This window comes from Jatropha curcas, chromosome 2 (assembly GCF_041381405.1).
Source record: "Jatropha curcas cultivar XTBG-Jc1 chromosome 2, XTBG_Jcur_1.0, whole genome shotgun sequence".
NCBI classification, from domain to species: Eukaryota; Viridiplantae; Streptophyta; class Magnoliopsida; order Malpighiales; family Euphorbiaceae; genus Jatropha; species Jatropha curcas.
This window is the reverse complement of record NC_143152.1, coordinates 23,322,182-23,341,031: the sequence shown is the minus strand read 5'-3', so window position 1 is coordinate 23,341,031 and position 18,850 is coordinate 23,322,182. Positions and strand designations below refer to the sequence as shown.

Below are 18,850 nucleotides of genomic sequence, written 5' to 3'. Positions count from 1 at the left end.
CCAAAAAAAAGAAAGTAGGAATATGAATGGAAACATTGAGATTGGCATGTATCCCTGTGGATTGACTAAAATACTTTTAACGCTTTTAATTAAATAAAAATAGTTTAATTTGATTGATTATATTGATTTCTTATTTAGCTCTAAATTTCATTGGGTAATAATAAAATAAAATAAAAATTATCTCTCTATCTATATTATGAAGAAAAACTCGATGAAAGACTATTCAAAATGAGTATTGAGAGATTTCCGTTTACCGTTTTAACTAACCAGTCAATATTGAAATTGGTTTTCATGACAAATTTGAAAAACTCAAATTATAGCCTATCCACTGTCTTTTTAATATTAACTAGTTTTATGTATTATGCTCATTAAATATTTATTTTTATATCTATTAGTTTTTTTTACGACGTGCGATGCACGTTGACTATACTGGTTATATACTCATTTTTTATATTTATTTAGCTTTTTTATTTATATAATTAAAGTATAAATTCTTATTTAGATTGCAACAAATATAGTGATTTTTATATTTACAGTAAAATATTTTTTTTAATTATATGTCTTGCATTGTAATATCTCTTTAAAAAAAATTGATGTATTTGTTTCTCCCTTTAAAATAATAATTTAAATATGAAATAAGTCATCTATATTATTTTCAATATACTAGTTCATATAGTTTTTATTATACGCTAATTGCTTCTATTTTTTTTATTTAAGTACCAAATTAATTTATAAAAATCATTATATAACTTTCATTTTACGTTTTATAATTAACTAACATGTTTTGTTAATAACTTTGGCTATAATCTCTTTAGTAAATAAATATATTTTAACAATAGAATAAAAAACTAATTTAATAAATTAAATTAAATTAAATATTTATAAATAATAATAATTTTTATTTTTATTTTTATTTTTTTTAGCCAATCAAAATCATGAAATCATTTAAAAAATTTATTAATAAAATTATATTCCTTAATAGAAAGAATACGATTTGAATTAAATAAAATATCAATATAATTAGTCAAATTCGAGATGTTTAAAAATAATAATTTTTTTATCTTATTTTTTGGGCAACCAAATCAGAGTGCAATTTGTAATTAAAAAAAAAGTTAATTATACGCTTTTTAAATCAAAATCTTAATTATCTAGATATATTATTTAAAATAAATTAAAAAAAATTAAAAAATTTTAAATGCCTCGTATATCTACACATATTCATTCAAATTAATAATGTTGAAAATAAATTACAATAATAGTAAATAAAGATAATAATAATAATAAATTGTTAAAATTTTTAAATTATCATTAATAATTTATATAAGAATATAAGAATAAAATATAATTAGACATAATAAGATGATAATAGTAAAAAATTTTTAAAATTTTAGATATTTAATTATCTATATGTATTTATCTATTGAAGAAAAGTTAAAAAAACATCCAATCAAATTATAGAGATATTATATATTTTTATTATCAAAATTTTTTAATTGGCTATCATTAAAATTATTTTTGAGTATCATAGATTTTAGAAGGACAATATAAGAAATCTCATTATTCTCTCCTTCATTCCCACTTTTATATACAATATAGATATAATACTAAAGCATAATTTTATTTAGATTAAAATAAATATAAGTAGTTAATTTGTACTACATTTTATTATACAAACTACTTATAACGCTACTTCTTATGTACTTAATTTTATTTTATATAATGAAGTGGTCTTAGAATAAAGTTCAACCCAATTTCTAGATCTAGTCCTTTAGTCCTCTAATTTATAAATGTAGATTTTTAATATCCTAATAGGTACTTAAAAAGAAAATCAAGCCATCGTTCAATTTCCAACTCTCTGCTCTTAACCCCAAATCAATATATATATACAACTATAATAATAAATTATTTTTTACTACTAGGTAAAAGAAAAGAAATGACAAGATGATCTAAATGGATAATGGAAATCACTTTGCTACAGTCGCAGTATTACTTACCGAGTTTATCAGAGAAATAAATATATGTACACACACAAATTCTTGAAATCCCAAAAAGTGACCCAAACAGAAATATAGATAGTTCTAATTTTTGTCGAGTTTCCTAAACATTATTTTCTTTTAAGTCAAATAAATTTAAGATAGAAGAGAAAAAAATCAAGAAAATTAAAAATGTTTAATCATCAATATGTCATCTATTTATTGCAAGGGAGATATAAATCTCTTACTAAATTAAAATGATAGTAGTTACAAATTATTCAGTAATGAAAAAGAAAATAAAAAAAATTATTATTAAGAATAAAACTTTTTCAAAACTTACCTAATAAAAAAATATTTCAATGTATAGATATATAAATATATCAATAAAATATTATATTTTTTTGTACATTAAAATTTTCGACCGTTTACCATCTCAGCTTTAATTATGTAAATTCTATTTGAAAATTTATATATTTTTTTAAAATATATCCAATCAAATCTTTCAAATATAAAAAAAATAATATACCTTTTTCTTTTTTTATCTCTCTCCTAAATCAAATATTATATATTCTATTTGAAAATTTATTTTTTAAAAAATATATCACATCAAATCATAAAAATAAAAGAAAAGAATATTAATAAAATGAATATATTTTTTTTCTTTTTTCATCTATATCCTAAAAGAATTAAATATTTAATAAATAAGATATAAAATAATTTTTAAATGTTTAATTATCATATATATTTATTAAAAAATAAATTTAGAAAAGATAAAACTTAAAATTTTGAAATGTTTAGTTATCTATATGTATTTACTCAAAAAATAATTTTCTGTATTCGAAGCCTGATGGGTCGAAATAATACTGCGGGCTACACAATAAGGAATAACCCTCAACTTACCAAATTGGTGGAAACACTTATATATATGTGAGAAGATAATCAGATCACATATGATTGATTTAAAAAATAATTTTTATAAATATATCTAATTAACTAATAAAATGTAATTTTTTAATTAGCTATGACTAAGATTATTTTAGAATATCCTAAATTTCATCAACTATCGAAAATTTCATTATCCCCTCCATATTCTCACTTATATATATATATATATATATATATATATATATATATATATATATATATATATATATATATATATATATATATATAAGATTAATCCACGTTCAAACTAGAGGTGATATTTAGATAAAACACTCTTAATAATAATAACTCTTTTGGACCAACGATATAAAATTCATCTAAAAATGTAGTCTATTTTCATTTCAAATATATATATATATATATATATATATATATATATATATATATAAAAGTTATTTTTAGTGTTTAAACTGATCTAATCTGACATTGTTTGATTTTTTATTGCAAATTGGGCAATTTAATTTTGAAAAAAAAATAATTTTTTTATAATAAACTAAATAGATCAAATGGTTAAAACATTAACATACTTTTTTTTAGAAACATTAAAATACTTTTTAAAAGGTCATGATATACTAATTTTTACAAAATTCTTATTTTATAACTAATAATTGTTTATTTATTTAATAAAATAATAAAAAGTATAATTTAGTTAGCACTTCATTATTTTAATGTTTTGTGTGATTTATGATTAATTTAAATATGATTGTAACATTTAAATTATTATAATTTATATTTTGATATGTTTATTATTATGTTGAATATATAATATTTGGTTTAGATAATGAATGACATAAAAATCAGTGGTTATAGATTAATATTAGATGATGAATGATTTGAAAATTTGATTATATATTTATGATTTTTTTTTTTTTTTTTTGAAACAGAAAGAGCAAACTTTATCAATGAACCAAATGAGCATCAAAAAATACAAGTTCCTCAATAAAATAGGGAATCAAGTCTCAGTGACGAAAACTAGCATAAGAATAAGCCGCTCTAGCAAGCTCATAAGCCGGCATCTTCGCTTGTCTACTAACTCAAGCTATACACACATTATCACGCTGTTGAAAAAGGATCTTTATATCATGAATGATTAAGCTCCAATCAGAAAAATCTTCAGTACAATCTAAAATAGCATTAACTGGCTGCAAGCAATCCGTTTCCACTTGGATGCCATGTAACTGATTATCACGCAAATAAGACAGGACCTCACAGACAGCAATATCTTCAACAACTCGCAAGGCATAGACCCCAGAAGAATGACAGAAGCATCCCATCACAAACTCCCCAGAATGATCGCGAACTAGAGCTCCAAACTTTGTGCGTCCCAAATCTTTCCTAACAGCAGCATCCACATTACACTTCCATCTTCCAACCAAATGAGCAGTCCAACAAACCTGAGGGACAGCTGCAGGGGCAGCAGATTGACGGAAGCGCTGCTGGGCGGGCAGAGAGCCATTGCCGATGCGAACTTGCAGCAGATGTTACCACTGTGTATATGGAGGGAACTTGATTGTGCCAAACAAATTTGTTGCGAGCAAACCAGATATGGTAGCACAACACAGCAAACTCACAGCACCGATCCCTAGCTAAAGAATTCAACACACACCAAAGCAGCTCCCTGAAACCAATCAAAGGCGCATTAGTAAATGAAAAACCTACAAAAGTCCAGTGAGCATGAACAGAAGGGTAGGTAACAATAGCATGGAGGATCGACTCCTGACCACCACAAGCAGGACAAACGCCCTCTGAAATAATAGCTCTGGAAATCAGAACTTCCTTCACAGGTAGAATGTTCCTACATGCACGCCACAGAAAGTGAAGCACCTTAGGTTGGACCTTCAGCCCCCAAAGCTTAGACCACAACTCATCTGGAAGCTCTAAAGCAGGAATGTGCATCTACGCTATTAAAAAATGGTATCCCATTTTAACAATATATATACCAGAAGAGGACCAATGCCATACAAGGCAATCAGCAACCTCTCCGTGACAAACCGTCATAGCTAAAATACGAGCAGCAATCAGAGGGGAAAATAAGCCAGTAACCAAGTCCACATCCCAACTCAAGTTATCCACACTACACAACCTTGACACCCGAAGATCTTCAAAACCCCGCACAGCATCAGAACTAATATAAAACGCACTATCCACAGAAATCCACGGTCCAGTCCATACATTTATAGAGGCACATACATTTATAGAGGCACCATTACCCACTCGCCACCTGAACCCACCTCCCAAATACTCAATAGCGGTATCAAGACCCCTCCATACTTGGCATGGATAGTGCCCCAACTCGACAGAAAAAAGATCCCCGCTTGAATAATACTTATAATTACATTATTACTTTTGCATTATAAAATTTTTTATGAGTATAATTTGTTAATTATTTATAAATAATTATAAAAAATATAAAAAAATTTTATTGAACTGCGTTGATTTAGTCCAACCGCGATCCGCTCATCAAATCGATTCGATATCCGGTCTAGTTTTTAAAACTTTGGTTATTTTAAAAGTACTTATATAGATTTGAGTGTGAGCACTTATTCTTAAGATCATGCCTGCATAATTCAAAAAATAAGTACTGTAGACAATGGCAAATAGATCATCGAAAAACATTTTTTTGTACAATTTGTGTTGTATCCAATATGAGTGAAAATACTATAATGTTTTTAAAAATTTTTTTAACAATTTAAATATCGTTGATGTCACACTAAGAATGTAATTGTAAATGTGCACAAATTGTGTTAAGTACACTTTGTGCTATTTAGCAAAGTCCAAAGATTATATATTAAATTTAGCAAAGTCCACCGATTATACATTAAATACACTTTGTGCTATTCAGCAAAGTCCACAGATTATATTAAGTGTAGAGATGTATAAATTATCTGGATTTGTCACTGATAAAATTTTGAATGCGTAAATTTATATAAATATACAATTATGATACATGTAAATTCAAAATTTATGTATAAAAATTGTTAAGGATTGAATATTCATAGGTCCAATAAAATAATAGTATCAAACTATATGAATTATCGCAATTGCACCCTACATGTAACTTTTAATGACTATACCTAAAAAAATGAAGTTCAGAAATTAATTACAATCTATCATTGAATATAATTATAAAGTACAGAAGGAAAAAATAATTGTGTCCTTAAATTTTAGCCTATTAACACTAGAACCTCTATTTTCAAAAGGCAATTATGAGGTTCTCGAATTTTGATTTCGTCAACGGTTTTGTCTCTCGTCCAAAACACTCAGCTTTAACCATGAAATTAACGTGAAAGTACGAAAATACCCTCACTCCCTCCTCCACCGTCGTCCAAAACACTCAGCTTTAGCCATGAAATTAATGTGAAAGTACGAAAATACCCTCACTCCCTCCTTGACTCCTCTCCACCCTACAACTCACTAATCATCTCCTCCGTAGCACTGGATTTAGATTGTTGTCCAAAACTTTTCGGTTAAATAATATAGATATCAGAACTTTGCATACTCCGTTCTTTAAAACCATCTCAGCTTCATGCCCACATGGTTCCAGTGTAACACTTATATAAAAGCTTGCAAAAAATTGTTCCATTAATTTTGAATAAACAACTCCTTTACCATCAATTTTTCTATGCAATTCAAGAAGAGGCATAGCTATTGATGCATTTAATCCAATTATTTCAAAATCTATTTCTTACCCTTGTTTGGCTTTTGAAATTTGCTTTTTTTGATTTTGTCCCTTCAATGACTTTTTAAATCTTTCTTTCTTTTCTTCTTCACCGTCTTCACTTTCTAAACGACATCTCTTTCTCTTGGTTACAAAAGTATCAAGAACATATTTCTTGAAACATTTATTAATGCCTTCTTTTTTAATTTTCTGCATAAAATCTATAAGAATTTTAACTTCAAGCTTCTCCATTACAGTAGATTCATTCCCTTCTTCTTGTTTAATTTCTTCTGCAAGTTACAAATTAAATGCTCAAACTAGCAAATGGGTTTATTGAGATTCTATTTGCAAATCTCAAATGAAAAGATATCCAAATAAACTGAATATAGTAACAAAGATTAATGCCCACAGCAAACTAACTTAAAGCAGTTCTTTTGTTTCAATAGAATAAAATGATAAATCAAAATCAAAGAACAAGATTAAATTTGTTTATATAATTGAGATAAAAAAAAAAAAAAAAAAGTTCTCACTTTTACTGGCTCTGGTAAGCACCGGTTAATCCATGTAAGAATTTTTAATGTGGGCTACTATTAATTATGGACTATTTTAGTTTGTGAAAACGGACTAATAAATATAGTTTAAAAATATTTGTGTGGAGCCCAATTTATATTTATGTGATCACTTGTATAATGGACTTGTGCACCTCTAATGAGCCAGTATGATTAGGCGTTAAAAGTGTAAACCTAATCTTATAAAGACTTGTGATGGAAAGATTCATAAAATTCTCTAAAACTAGGCTAGGTCTTTCTCCATCCTTAACCCTAATTTTGGCTAGTCGAATTGAAAGCTGCCTACGCGAATAAGGAGACGGAGAGGAAGATCTACATGGTTGTAGAAAATACAATGAGTCATATCGAAAATTTTGCTTGAAATCACAAATCAGATATGCAAATTGTTTTCACTTTATAATAATTATTAGTGTTCTAAATTCATATACTATATCCTAAATTTATCTTACAATCCCCATCCATATCGACTCCACCAAGTCAGTTTTTTATACACTCTGTAAAGAGTCATCCACGTTTCCTTGCTCAGCTCTCATCACCATTGCCCACGACAAATTCTTGTCCAATGGCCTTGAACTTGCCTATGCAAAATCTCAACTATCAAAACCACAATCGAGTTCATCAAAGCAAGAATTACTCTTATTAGAGTTAATCTCTGTTTCAATGCTGAAGATATCAACAATGAACGACCACGCATCAATTGCTTTCTATCCGCAGTTGAAGATGACATTGTTATATTTAGGGTGTTTTAGAGATTTAAAATTTTTCTTTTTCATCGGACTCACTTAAATGGCTAAGATTAACAGAAAAATATATCATTTTGGATGGAATGATGAAATTATTGAGGAATCAAAATTTAAAGAACTCAAAAATGCTTTTTTAAAATAGAGGTTTTTAAGTGTTAATTGTACAAAAATTTAGGATGGACTATTTTTTTCCCAAGTACAAAACATAGTTGAAAAAAAAAAAATGCCAAAATCAATATATAAGGGAAAATTATTATTTTGCCCTCAAGATTTGACTAAATTATTTAAGTAATCTTATAGTTTGATCAAATATTTAGCCGTCCGTAAAATTTACTACCGTCAAACTATATAGCTTTTCCATCCATTTTCAGTTATTTTGCCAGTTAAAACACAAGCAAATGTAAGAGAAAGATGAAATGTATCTTTTAAAATGACAAAGATTGCCCTTAAGCTTTTTACAACCCTTCCTTTTACATATAAACATCAAAATCAAAAAAATAAAAAAGAAGCCAATGGGTTAAATATAATTATTATCGTTTTATATAACTATTATCAGATGAAAAATAAAAAAAAAATTAAATAAAAACGTTTTATTTAATTTAAATAAAAATTATTTGAGCATCACTCTAGGATCACCACCGCCATCCTCTCCTTACCAAACTATACTACTCATTACCAACGCTATCACCATTGCTGTCAACATCTACACCAAGCTACCACCACTCACCACCATTAGAACCATCGACACCATCCACACAAAGCTACCACCAGCCACCTTTGCAACACCATTGACATTACCCACCATCATCATTTCATTATCAAATCCCCCTCTACCTACTGAGTATTCATATTTCACGGTCTCCACCACCACCACCGCCATCACTGCCACGGCCGCCACCGTCAGCGCCATCGGCAATTGAGAACGCTCCTCTCCTATCAATTGTAGGAGTATCATATGTGTCTCCTTCTCCTCTAACAATTCAATACTACCAAACACTTTCTAAAAATTAAAAAAAATTATTTAAACACACATCTACTACCCTTCTTCAAAACCGATGAGAAGGCATTGTCAGGCTAAACACCAAAAAAGTCATTTTAATATAGGTAGAAATGACTTAATGGAATAAACTAGAGCAAGTATTAAAGTGAAGCGATTGAATCCATGAAACCTGAGAGCAAGATTAGGAAATGGATTTTGGAGAAGTAGTGAAGAAGACGGATTGAAGAGAGTGTTTGTGATGTGTTTTCGTTAAAGAAGAGAGCAAAAACAAAGGAAGAAGATATGATCCTCATGGGATTGGTAATTTCACATTATTGATAGGGTCTTCTTAATTTCCTTTTTTTTTTTTCTTTCTTTAAATTACAGATTATTAGTGTTAGCTAGTCAAAGAGTTTGGTTTTTAATATATTAATGTTTATGCAACAGTGGTTCAACTCATTCTAGGCAACATGGAGTCTAATGGAGGTCTGCAATAGCTTATTTTGGCTATTAGAAACATGATACAGGATAATTGGATTTGTGTTATTAGCTATGCGTATAGAGAGGCTAATGTATGTGCTGATTAGCTGTCTAAAATGGCTAGAAATTTCCCTTACGTACCCATGTACCTCTAGAACCCCTTTCTATAACGGCTTTGGGACTTAACCATGATTTGTATGACATAGCTCACCGTAAACTTTGCATCTAATTCTTAGAGTTTTGCTCTCTATTTTCACAAAAAAAAAAAAAAATATATATATATATATATATATATATATATATATTAATGTTTATTATTTGGAGACTGATTAGATGGAAAATGGCATATTGAAGGTGATTGTGCCTAAGGTGAAGGAATAACAGAGGTCTGACGTTGGGGATAACATTTGAGGATATGTTCGTCTTTTTATCTTAATTTAACGGTTAAAATCCATAAAATTGGACTGAAAGACTATTTAGTGCGACGAAATCAAACTTTAAGGATGTGCTAGATAAATATCAAACAATAAGTATTACTTAAATACGAAATAATAATTTTTCCTATATATTATCGTTTTAAAAGTAGTTAACTCCGGTTTTATTTTTCTTAGTATTTTTAAATTCAATCGGTCAGTGGAATGAATTAAATTATAAAACTGCGTTGATCCGGTTTAAATTAATAAAAATATAGAAGTTAGAAAGATGAACTCAATGATTAAAAACCAGTTAAAATCAAAAATTGGAGAACAATGTTATTACCAGTGATGATTCTTCGGATTGAAGAAACAAACTTGTTTGCCTATGCCGTTTTAAAAGATTAAAATGTGAATTACAAGTCGTAAATGAGGAAGCCAAAAGATGGTCAAAAGTCAAAGCAGAAGAAAAAAAACATGCGAAACAGAATTTTGAAGAACTGGTCATAGTCAATAGTCAAACCAATGATGCAAAACAGATCGTAAAATACACGTGTCCCTGTTATAATTGCCTGTTAAAAATTATCTGACCACAGTCCAACTAAAATCTCTTTCTTTCTTTTTTTATTCTGTTTTAGTCTGGCAAAGCTAAAGCAGAAGAAACCAATGAAGATGCAGTATTTGGCCTATTTATTGCCTTCTTAAACTAGAAGATTACCTTAAATACTTCACTTTCAGTTATTGCAATCCTCTAGGTTTTGCTTTTGGTTTTTTTGTTCTCTGCTTGAATAGAAACCAGTACATATTGATTTTCAGGTATTTGCATCCATTCTATGTTTCTTGCCCTTCTCTCTTTGATCTAAAGCTATCTCTGCAATTCTTCTCTCTTTAACAAGGTCCGCTCTCTCTCTCTCTCTCTCTCTCTCGATAAATGATTAAGCTATTAGTTGAATTGTTGTTGAATCTTTAAAGAGTAACATTTGTTGATCTTTGATCTGATTCTGTTTTGTAAATTTACTGGGATTTTTCCAATCTTGAATTTATACACTTATGTGAACTTTATGTTTATGATTGATTTGATGGGTTCTGCTCTATCTTTTTTTTTTTTTTTTTTTGGTTTGTTTTCCTTTTCCTAGTTTGATTCATTCTTTTTGATTAATCCTCCGGGAATTAGGGTTTGTTGTTTTTGTATAGTCTCTATGGATTTGGTTCTTCATTCTTGCTTCTAAGTTTTTGATTTTGACTTCTCATATAATTTCTTTGAATTCCTATTATTGTGCTTTGCAGTGGTTGCGTTCTTTCTTGAACTTTTTCCATTTATTTTACTAGTGGGCTATGGGAGAGCAGTTAGGATTGCTAAAGGTGACCGTTGTGCAAGGGAAAAGATTGGTTATCCGTGATTTCAAGAGTAGTGATCCTTATGTGGTGGTCAAACTAGGGAATCAGGTAACTCTAGGCTCTATGATTCTTTGCTCTATCTTTCCCGTACTCATTGGTGGAAAACCCATTTGCTTGATTATCTCAAGTTCAATGAATTTGATTGCTTTAGTGGATACTATGTTGCTGGTGCAATAGGCTTCTTGAATGACAAATAAATTTGTAAAATGACACATAAATTCATGTTCTTTAACTTAGTTTAAATCGTCCTTAAAAAAATTACCGTAAAGTTGGCAGGACAGCAAAATTTATTTGCCTTCTTATTAGGTGAAGTTCATCAAGCTGTTTTATCCTTACTAATAATTACGCAATGAGTTTCAACTGGATGGTCACACTTCTTTTCGAACAGTTTTTCCATTAATTTGAAAGCTGGTTCCATGTATTTAATCGGGATGTAATGACTTTCACTTTATAGAGGGGAATGGTCACCCTCCTTCTGGTTCCCTTCCCAAGAAATTTAGAACCAGAAAAAAAGTTGAGAAGGTGGATTCCTGTCCATTGCTCACTAACTATGGATGCATTAATGTTTGGGAGGATGATTGACTTCAAATGTTTGCTTCTGCATTTCTATGTCCTCCGTCGTGTCGATAAATTCCGTTTTTTCTCATTTTGTTCCTGATCTAGTTCTCTGGATTGGCATGCTTTGGTGAAATTTCCAAGTTTTTGCCTTTACTGTTTTTCTCCTTTTCAACTTTTATATCTGTGTAGGGTGCTGCTTAATTCTTAAACATTATTCCGTTATACAAGTAACTAGGTTTTCCTTGTACCAGACATCAAAGACCAAAGTTATTAACAGTTGCCTTAATCCAGTTTGGAATGAAGAGCTAAGTTTCTCCCTCAGAGAACCCGTCGGAGTTCTAAGTCTGGTGAGTTCAGAATTTCTTGAATTCCTATTTCTGGAATCTTAGTACTTGTTTGGCATTGTGGTTGTGTTGATTCGGGTAAACTGCATTTGTGATATTCAGAGGTTAGCAAACCATGATTTGCAGGAAGCTAGATTTTTTAGCTTTACTCGAACTATGATTTTCCAAAAACAGTGGGGGAGAACAATCAAAACACACTTTTCAAATGCATCTGCAAACTCAAACCAAAACTGGGTCTAAGCCATGCATTTTTGTGGGCACCAAAGTAGGATGTCCATCATAATGGATGGCTAAGGTTGCACTGTTGTGGCAGGTAGACTATGCATAGCAGCTCTCTTGAGGAAAAACATTGTGAAATGGAATCATCAATCATTTACGACAGGGCTGCCTATTGATCCAAACTAATATTTGGAGCCAGTGGCTGCTGACAAATTTTAGTAGTGACACTGTTCCTCCCAGAACTATATTCTGCATGCATTTTGTTGGCAATTGTATAACTAATGAAGTAGTTTGAAGATGTGAACATATTTTTCTCTTCATTTTAGATTTCTGTGGCATATAATTGTATCGCTCTTCAACAGGAAGTATTTGATAAAGACCGTTTCAAAGCAGATGACAAGATGGGGCATGCTCATCTCAATCTTCAACCAATTGCCTCTGCTGCTCGATTGAAGCAAATTCTGCAAGTTTCTTCTGGTGAGACAATTTTAAGAAAGGTTGTCCCAGACTCTGACAACTGTCTTGCAAGGGAAAGTTCAATTAGTTGCATTGATGATGAGGTAGTGCAAAGTGTTTGGTTGAGACTCTGCGCAGTTGAGTCCGGGGAGATAGAACTAAAGATTAAGTTAATCAACCATTCTGTCACTTCTTCAAAATAGGGCAGAACTTAGGATTGCCTTAGAGATAGACTTTGAGGTTTGACATTGGCATGGGGAAGTTCTTTTTTTCGCCGGTAGGCTACCTTTTCTTGATATTTCATTTATCCCTTTAGATGTATCAAATAGGTTTTTCAGCTGAAGCATCCAAATTAGTACAGATTTCAGCTGGCTCATGCAGGATCACGCTTTTTTTCTATTGCCTGTGCAAGTGTGTATGCTTTTGAAATTGTTCTCAAGTATGATGAAATTTTAAGTATTACAGTGTTTATTGGATAATATTGAGAATGTGATATTGTTATAGGATTTATGCCTATGAGATTACAATTTTCAGTTGAGAATACTCATTCCCATCAGACATGATTAGTAGCTACTTTATGATCAGTTATTCCCTAAAAAATGTTAATAAATATACATATATATACACACCTAAGTTGCACTACAATTTTTTTTCTTAAGATGCCTTGTTAGATGTTTTAATTTTATTCTGATTAACCATGAAAAGATCCATTCTGAAATAATGAAAAAAAGAGGGCTAAATATATAAATTCACTATTTTTTACAAAGAACTTTGCAGTAGCTCAAGCTTGGCAACACATTGGGACAGCATGACCAACTAGACATCCTTTCTTTATCACTCGGTATAAAACAATAATTTTTTCACTTATTTAATCAGTCTAATTTTTTAAATTGAAGTATTAAGTAGAATAGTTTTGTAAATTAAAGTATCAAATATGTATAATTTTATAAAAAGCGTTGTTAAGTGCATAATTTGTGTCTGGCTAAATCACATCAAATTATCTATAACCATCACAGTGAAAATTGTGTCAAACCCAATTTAAAAAGTGAAAATGTTTGTGTCAAACCCAATTTAAAAGGTGAAAATATTTTTTTCGCGAACAGTACAATATTGGGGGTGTATTGGATTAAAATTGTGTTAGATTTTAAGAGAATTGGTAGTTTGATGGAATTGAAAAATTTTCTAAGATTTCACGGATTCCACTAAAATTCGACATAGAGTTTTATGGAATTGATGTAACTTATTTTATAGATTTTGATGGAATTATAATGATTTTTATATATCCAATCAAAATATAATCTCAAGACCTAATTAAACAAATTAAAAGGTTTTTGAGCCAATTGAAAAACTGAAAAATAATGCATCTTCTCCAAAATCGTTTTCTTCTTCTTTAAAACCTTACCGTTGTGGACAGTGAAAGGCGTACAATGACCAGCATCACCACTGCCCATCCCACACCCGCAAAGCAGTCGCGATGTGGACGGAAGATCACGGGTCTCTCCTCCCTTAACTGAACATCGACCGTTAAGGGTGAGCAAATGGTCGGTTTGGATCAAATCGAACACCAAATCAAGATAAAAAATACAAACTAATAAAGTTTTTTATCAACACAACAAAACCAAATCAAACTGAATTCACCTTCTGAATCGAATCAAATCGAACTGAACCAGCTGGTTCGGCCAATTTGGACTGATTTTGCCATTTCGATTAGGTTTTAAGTCTAACCGATGGATTTTTATGAACCCGACTTGAACTAAATAATAATTCAGTTCAAACAGAATAATAAATTTAGTTCACTACTGAATAAATCGACAACCGAACCTTTCTTGATTTAGCTGACCGAACCAAACTGAAATGAGTTGGTGCAATCAGTAAGTTAGCACACCACCGGCGATCGTCTCGCCAAAAAATTGTAGGTTTAAAATTTTGTTTTAATTTAAAATCAAAAATTAAAAAAATATACCTAACACTCTAAAATTCAACCAATCTTTAGGTTGGACGATGAATTTGGAATGACCCTTCTATTTATACTTAACGCTTTAAAATCCACCGAAATCAATAATTATATAAAATTCTTCCAATCAGTAATTTTTTGAATACCATTAATTTGTACAAACTTTTAAAAAATCATAATAGAATATCATCAGATTTTATGGATTTTATAAGAGTCTGAATCAAATACTATAAAATTTTAATAGATTCTAAAACAATCTAGATCGAATATATTTAGGAAGTGTATTGGATTAAGATTATGTTAAATTTTAAAAGAATTCTAAGTTTGATGAAATTGAAGAATTTCTTAAGATTTCCACAAGTTCTACTAGAATTTGACATAGAGTTTTATGGAATTAGTAAGACTTTTTATTATAGATTTGATTGACTTTGATGAAATTACAACGATGTTTATATATCCAATCAAAATTAATCTCAATACTTAATTGAACAAATTAAAAGATTTTTGAGCTCAATTGAAAAACTAAAAAACAACGAGGGATAAAAAAATGCATTATCTTCTCTAAAATCGTTTTCTTCTTCGTTAAAAACTTACCATCAGGACAGTGAAAGAAATACAATGGCTAGTGTCGCCACTAGCCATCCCAACCCCCATAATAGTCGTGATGTAGTCGAAAGATCACGAGCTTTTCACCCCTTAATTAAATAGTGACCAAATGGTCAGTTCGATTCGGTTATCAAAAAAAAAAATACAAATTGAAGTTTTTATTAACTGAACGAATTGAATCAAACCAAATTTGTATTCTGAATTGAATCAAATCGAATCGAACAGAACTAGTTGGTTCAGTCAATTTTGACTAGTTTTTCCATTTTGATTCAATTTTAAGGGTAACTCATGAATTTGTATGAATCGACTCAAACTAAATAATAAATTCGGTTCAATTTGAATAAACCGACAACCGAACCTTTCTTGATGTAATTGACGAACTGAATCGAAATGAGTCGGTTTGATTTAAAATTTGGTTCGGTCGATAAGTTTACACACTCCTAGCGACCGTTTCGCTGAAAACTCTGCAAATTTAAATATATATATTTTTAATTTAAAAATCAAAAATTAAATAAAATATACCTAGCATTCTGAAATCGAGCGAAATCTTTGGATTGGAGAATAAATTTGTAAATGACTATTTTATTTATATTTAACATTCTAAAATCTAATAAAATCAATAATTTTATAGAATTTTTCAAAATCAATGATTTTTTAATACCATTAAATTTATATAGACTCTTAAAACGTCATAATTAAATATAATCATATTTTTATAGATTTTATAAGAATATAAATTGAATACTACAAAATTTTAATACACTTCAAAATCCAATAACATTGGAATCATAATCTAAGACACACCCGAGTTCATGCATTAAAAAAAAAAAAAAAAAAACAAAAAGGAGAAAACTGAAAAAGAAAGAAAGAAAGGACTTTTGAATTGTCTATGAAGTGTAATTCGGGTTCATTTTAATTTTTTGCGCAATGAGCTTCAAATTTAAGTCGGTATCGCAGCCAAAGAACCCTGAAGCTAAAGGCGATGATGGAAGCCAAAAGGAGAAACAGATAAAAACCTTAGATCTTGGAAATGGAAGCCAAGTCCTATATATCCAAAGGCTTTTATCATTTGATGACTCGTGGAAATTCTTCGATTACCTCAACTCTCATATCCCTTGGACCAGACCCACCATTCGCGTCTTTGGTCGCTCTTGTGTTCAGGTTCTCTCTCTATAGGATTGTAATTTCTTGTTTCTTTCTGTGGAAAGATCTTTGCTTTGTTCCTATTTTTATTTTCGTGGTATTTCCAATGATTTTTTTTTTTTTTTGGGTACAATTAATGAAATACAATTGTTCATAAATTTTTAAGGTAGTATGTATGGATAGGAGATTTTGTGTCAAAGTTTTTGATTTTCACATTTCACTTTGAAATGTATAAGATGCTATGTATAATCATACTCACATAAAACAACAAAATTGTGTTTCTATATACTTGAACAAGGATGTTCCTTGCCTGGCTAGTAATACTTTTCAAGATTGGTATATCAGTCTATAATAACAGTAATCCGGCTGATTGTTTATTCTTTGCTTATATGTTGGTCTATAATCAAAGGAAGCTAAGCTCTTGAAAAGTTTGGATAGAGCCAGTTTCTAAATGTTGGCTAAGTGTCTAGTAGTAAGAGTAGTGTTTATCACACCTGGATTGCAAATTTCTGTCAAGATAGATTTGCATCAACAAACTTTAGAATTGGCTGGAGAGTTTTGATATGAAACAATTGAATTATGGTTGAGCATGTGTATAATTTTTGTTGTGGGGTGATTCTTGTTTGTTTTGTTTTTGGTACTATATAGTTAGTTGTACATTTGCGGTCCCTTGCTAATTGTATTACCTTGGCAGCCTAGGGACACATGTTATATTGCAAGTCCTGGATTGCAGCAATTGATTTACAGTGGCTATAAGCCTCATGCCTACACATGGGATGATTATCCTCCACTTAAGGACATCTTGGAGGCTGTAAGTGCTTTTTTTCCAGAATTCTTTTGCCATCATTCCTAATGATTATCTGTCTTATGAGACTGGCATTCTCACTTGATGAGCTCAAATCTTTTTTTTTTTTTAAATTAATTATACCCTGAAGGTTCAGAGAGTGCTTCCTGGGAGTAGATTTAATAGCCTATTATTAAATAGGTATAAAGGCGGAAATGACAATGTTGGTTGGCATGCTGATGATGAGAAGCTTTATGGGCCGACTCCTGAAATTGCCTCTGTTTCCTTTGGATGTGAACGTGAGTTCTTGTTGAAGAAGAGACCCAATAAGTCATCTCAAGGTAGTATGAAGTGTTCCCATCATCTTTTCTTTTGTTAGTTCTCATGTGCAAGAGGCTTTAGAATATAAAGCTGATTGTTCGACTTGGTTTCATAATGTTTGCACTTGCTGCTTTTGTTTAATGGTTGTGCCTGCATCATTAACGAATTTCATTGCTGCAACAACTTGCATCATAAATTCCAAAATTCCTAAAATACCACTTATATAATCCAGGCTTTAGCAATTTCGCAATTGAGCAGAAAGCTGATGGAATCCATACAGTTTCTTACTGTAGATTATTTTATCATAAGAATGGAGTTTAATTTAATTGTCATTGTTTGGTGTGAGCAGGAGATAGAAGGTCTGATGGTGAACCTGTTAACAAGCGATTGAAAAAGAGTAGCCAGGTTGATCAGCATTCTTTCACTCTAAAGCATGGATCCCTACTGGTGATGAGAGGTTACGCACAAAGGGATTGGCTTCACTCAGTACCTAAGCGTGCAAAAGTAGAGGCAACCCGGATTAATCTTACCTTTCGGTATATTCTCGAATAAAATGTTTATGAGAAGAAATTTAGTCATCTGTTGCCCTGTTGTCTATCATAACTACTCAGGTATTGCTGAATTTGTATGTAATCAATATGAACATAAGAAATTTTGAGTTTGATGTTTATATAACAAAATGCAACTAACCGCACAACATTTTGACATTTATTCGCAATAGGAATCAGTTGATTTGCGTTAGTTCTTGTATATGAAAACCATGTTATTCTAGAAGGGCATGCTTAATGGAATGAAACTTTTTGATCTAGTTTGCTTTATTTTATTATGGTTTGGACTAACAGAGTAAATCTTAATTAATGAAACTAGATACACGTCTTATTATGTGTCAGTATATCTTTTTGGGTGGGGATTTTTGGTTTCATCCTTCAATTTCCCAAGTCCCAAACTCATCAACAGTAACCTTTATTTTTACCTCTTCTTAAAAAATAATCATATTAATTTACATGACGGGAAGAGGTTGACCTAGAACCACATAGAGAAAAGTTTACAAAGATTTACTGTTTCTGGACATTGGTGAAGATGTGGCTATAAACAGAACAGGATGAAAACAAATGATTCATATAACTGACTTCAACTAGTTGAGGATCAAGCTTAGTACTGTTATTGTTGCTATATAAATTATTGTGATTGCAATTGAAGAAGAACTAATGATTGTCTAGCTTCTCTAAGTTCTTGTGAAAATAAAAGTTCTTCATTTTTTTCGTCTGCACAAATTTTTTCTCCTTATTTGCTTCTTGATTGACTTA

General features: G+C 30.3%; 3 protein-coding genes across 9 annotated transcripts; 2 read left to right on the top strand and 1 right to left on the bottom strand.

Annotated features, from left to right (window-relative positions):
- Positions 1-3,952: 3,952 nt before the first annotated feature.
- LOC105636353 (uncharacterized) lies at positions 3,953-8,798 on the bottom strand. Its single transcript, XM_012219614.1, has 4 exons — positions 8,596-8,798; positions 4,911-5,139; positions 4,490-4,814; positions 3,953-4,386 (listed from the first exon to the last, which is right to left on the bottom strand). Exons 1-4 carry the CDS (start codon positions 8,796-8,798, stop codon positions 3,953-3,955), a joined length of 1,191 nt encoding a protein of 396 aa, XP_012075004.1.
- Positions 8,799-10,370: 1,572 nt separating this feature from the next.
- LOC105636203 (Calcium-dependent lipid-binding (CaLB domain) family protein) lies at positions 10,371-13,214 on the top strand. 6 transcript variants are annotated; one of them, XM_012219409.4, is made up of 4 exons: positions 10,378-10,576; positions 11,090-11,206; positions 11,968-12,063; positions 12,642-13,214. In XM_012219409.4, the coding sequence occupies exons 2-4, from the start codon at positions 11,096-11,098 to the stop codon at positions 12,936-12,938; spliced, it is 504 nt and encodes a 167-aa protein (XP_012074799.1). In that variant the 5' UTR covers positions 10,378-10,576; positions 11,090-11,095; the 3' UTR covers positions 12,939-13,214. The 6 variants fall into 6 exon arrangements, with proteins under 6 accessions (XP_037491380.1, XP_037491379.1, XP_012074799.1 ...); XM_012219408.4 differs by having other exon boundaries at positions 11,048-11,206; XM_012219407.4 differs by having other exon boundaries at positions 10,378-10,656.
- A 2,904-nt stretch (positions 13,215-16,118) lies between these two features.
- ALKBH2 (oxidoreductase, 2OG-Fe(II) oxygenase family protein) lies at positions 16,119-18,351 on the top strand. 2 transcript variants are annotated; one of them, XM_037635495.2, is made up of 4 exons: positions 16,119-16,456; positions 17,133-17,249; positions 17,380-17,563; positions 17,893-18,351. In XM_037635495.2, the coding sequence occupies exons 1-4, from the start codon at positions 16,223-16,225 to the stop codon at positions 18,093-18,095; spliced, it is 738 nt and encodes a 245-aa protein (XP_037491423.1). In that variant the 5' UTR covers positions 16,119-16,222; the 3' UTR covers positions 18,096-18,351. The 2 variants fall into 2 exon arrangements, with proteins under 2 accessions (XP_037491423.1, XP_012074795.1); XM_012219405.4 differs by having other exon boundaries at positions 16,123-16,456; positions 17,374-17,563.
- Positions 18,352-18,850: the final 499 nt, after the last annotated feature.

Coding starts and splice junctions, on each gene's coding strand:
- ALKBH2 (XM_012219405.4), top strand. CDS start 16,223: ATGAGCTTCAAATTTAAGTCGGTATCGCAGCCAAAGAACCCTGAAGCT. Junction 16,457..17,132: donor TTGGTCGCTCTTGTGTTCAG/GTTCTCTCTCTA, acceptor TTACCTTGGCAG/CCTAGGGACACATGTTATAT. Junction 17,564..17,892: donor ACCCAATAAGTCATCTCAAG/GTAGTATGAAGT, acceptor TGGTGTGAGCAG/GAGATAGAAGGTCTGATGGT.
- LOC105636203 (XM_012219409.4), top strand. CDS start 11,096: ATGGGAGAGCAGTTAGGATTGCTAAAGGTGACCGTTGTGCAAGGGAAA. Junction 11,207..11,967: donor TGGTCAAACTAGGGAATCAG/GTAACTCTAGGC, acceptor TCCTTGTACCAG/ACATCAAAGACCAAAGTTAT. Junction 12,064..12,641: donor CCGTCGGAGTTCTAAGTCTG/GTGAGTTCAGAA, acceptor GCTCTTCAACAG/GAAGTATTTGATAAAGACCG.
- LOC105636353 (XM_012219614.1), bottom strand. CDS start 8,798: ATGGCGCTGACGGTGGCGGCCGTGGCAGTGATGGCGGTGGTGGTGGTG. Junction 5,140..8,595: donor GTGAGTGGTGGTAGCTTGGT/GTAGATGTTGAC, acceptor AGGTGGGTTCAG/GTGGCGAGTGGGTAATGGTG. Junction 4,387..4,489: donor TTTAGCTAGGGATCGGTGCT/GTGAGTTTGCTG, acceptor ATCTGCTGCAAG/TTCGCATCGGCAATGGCTCT.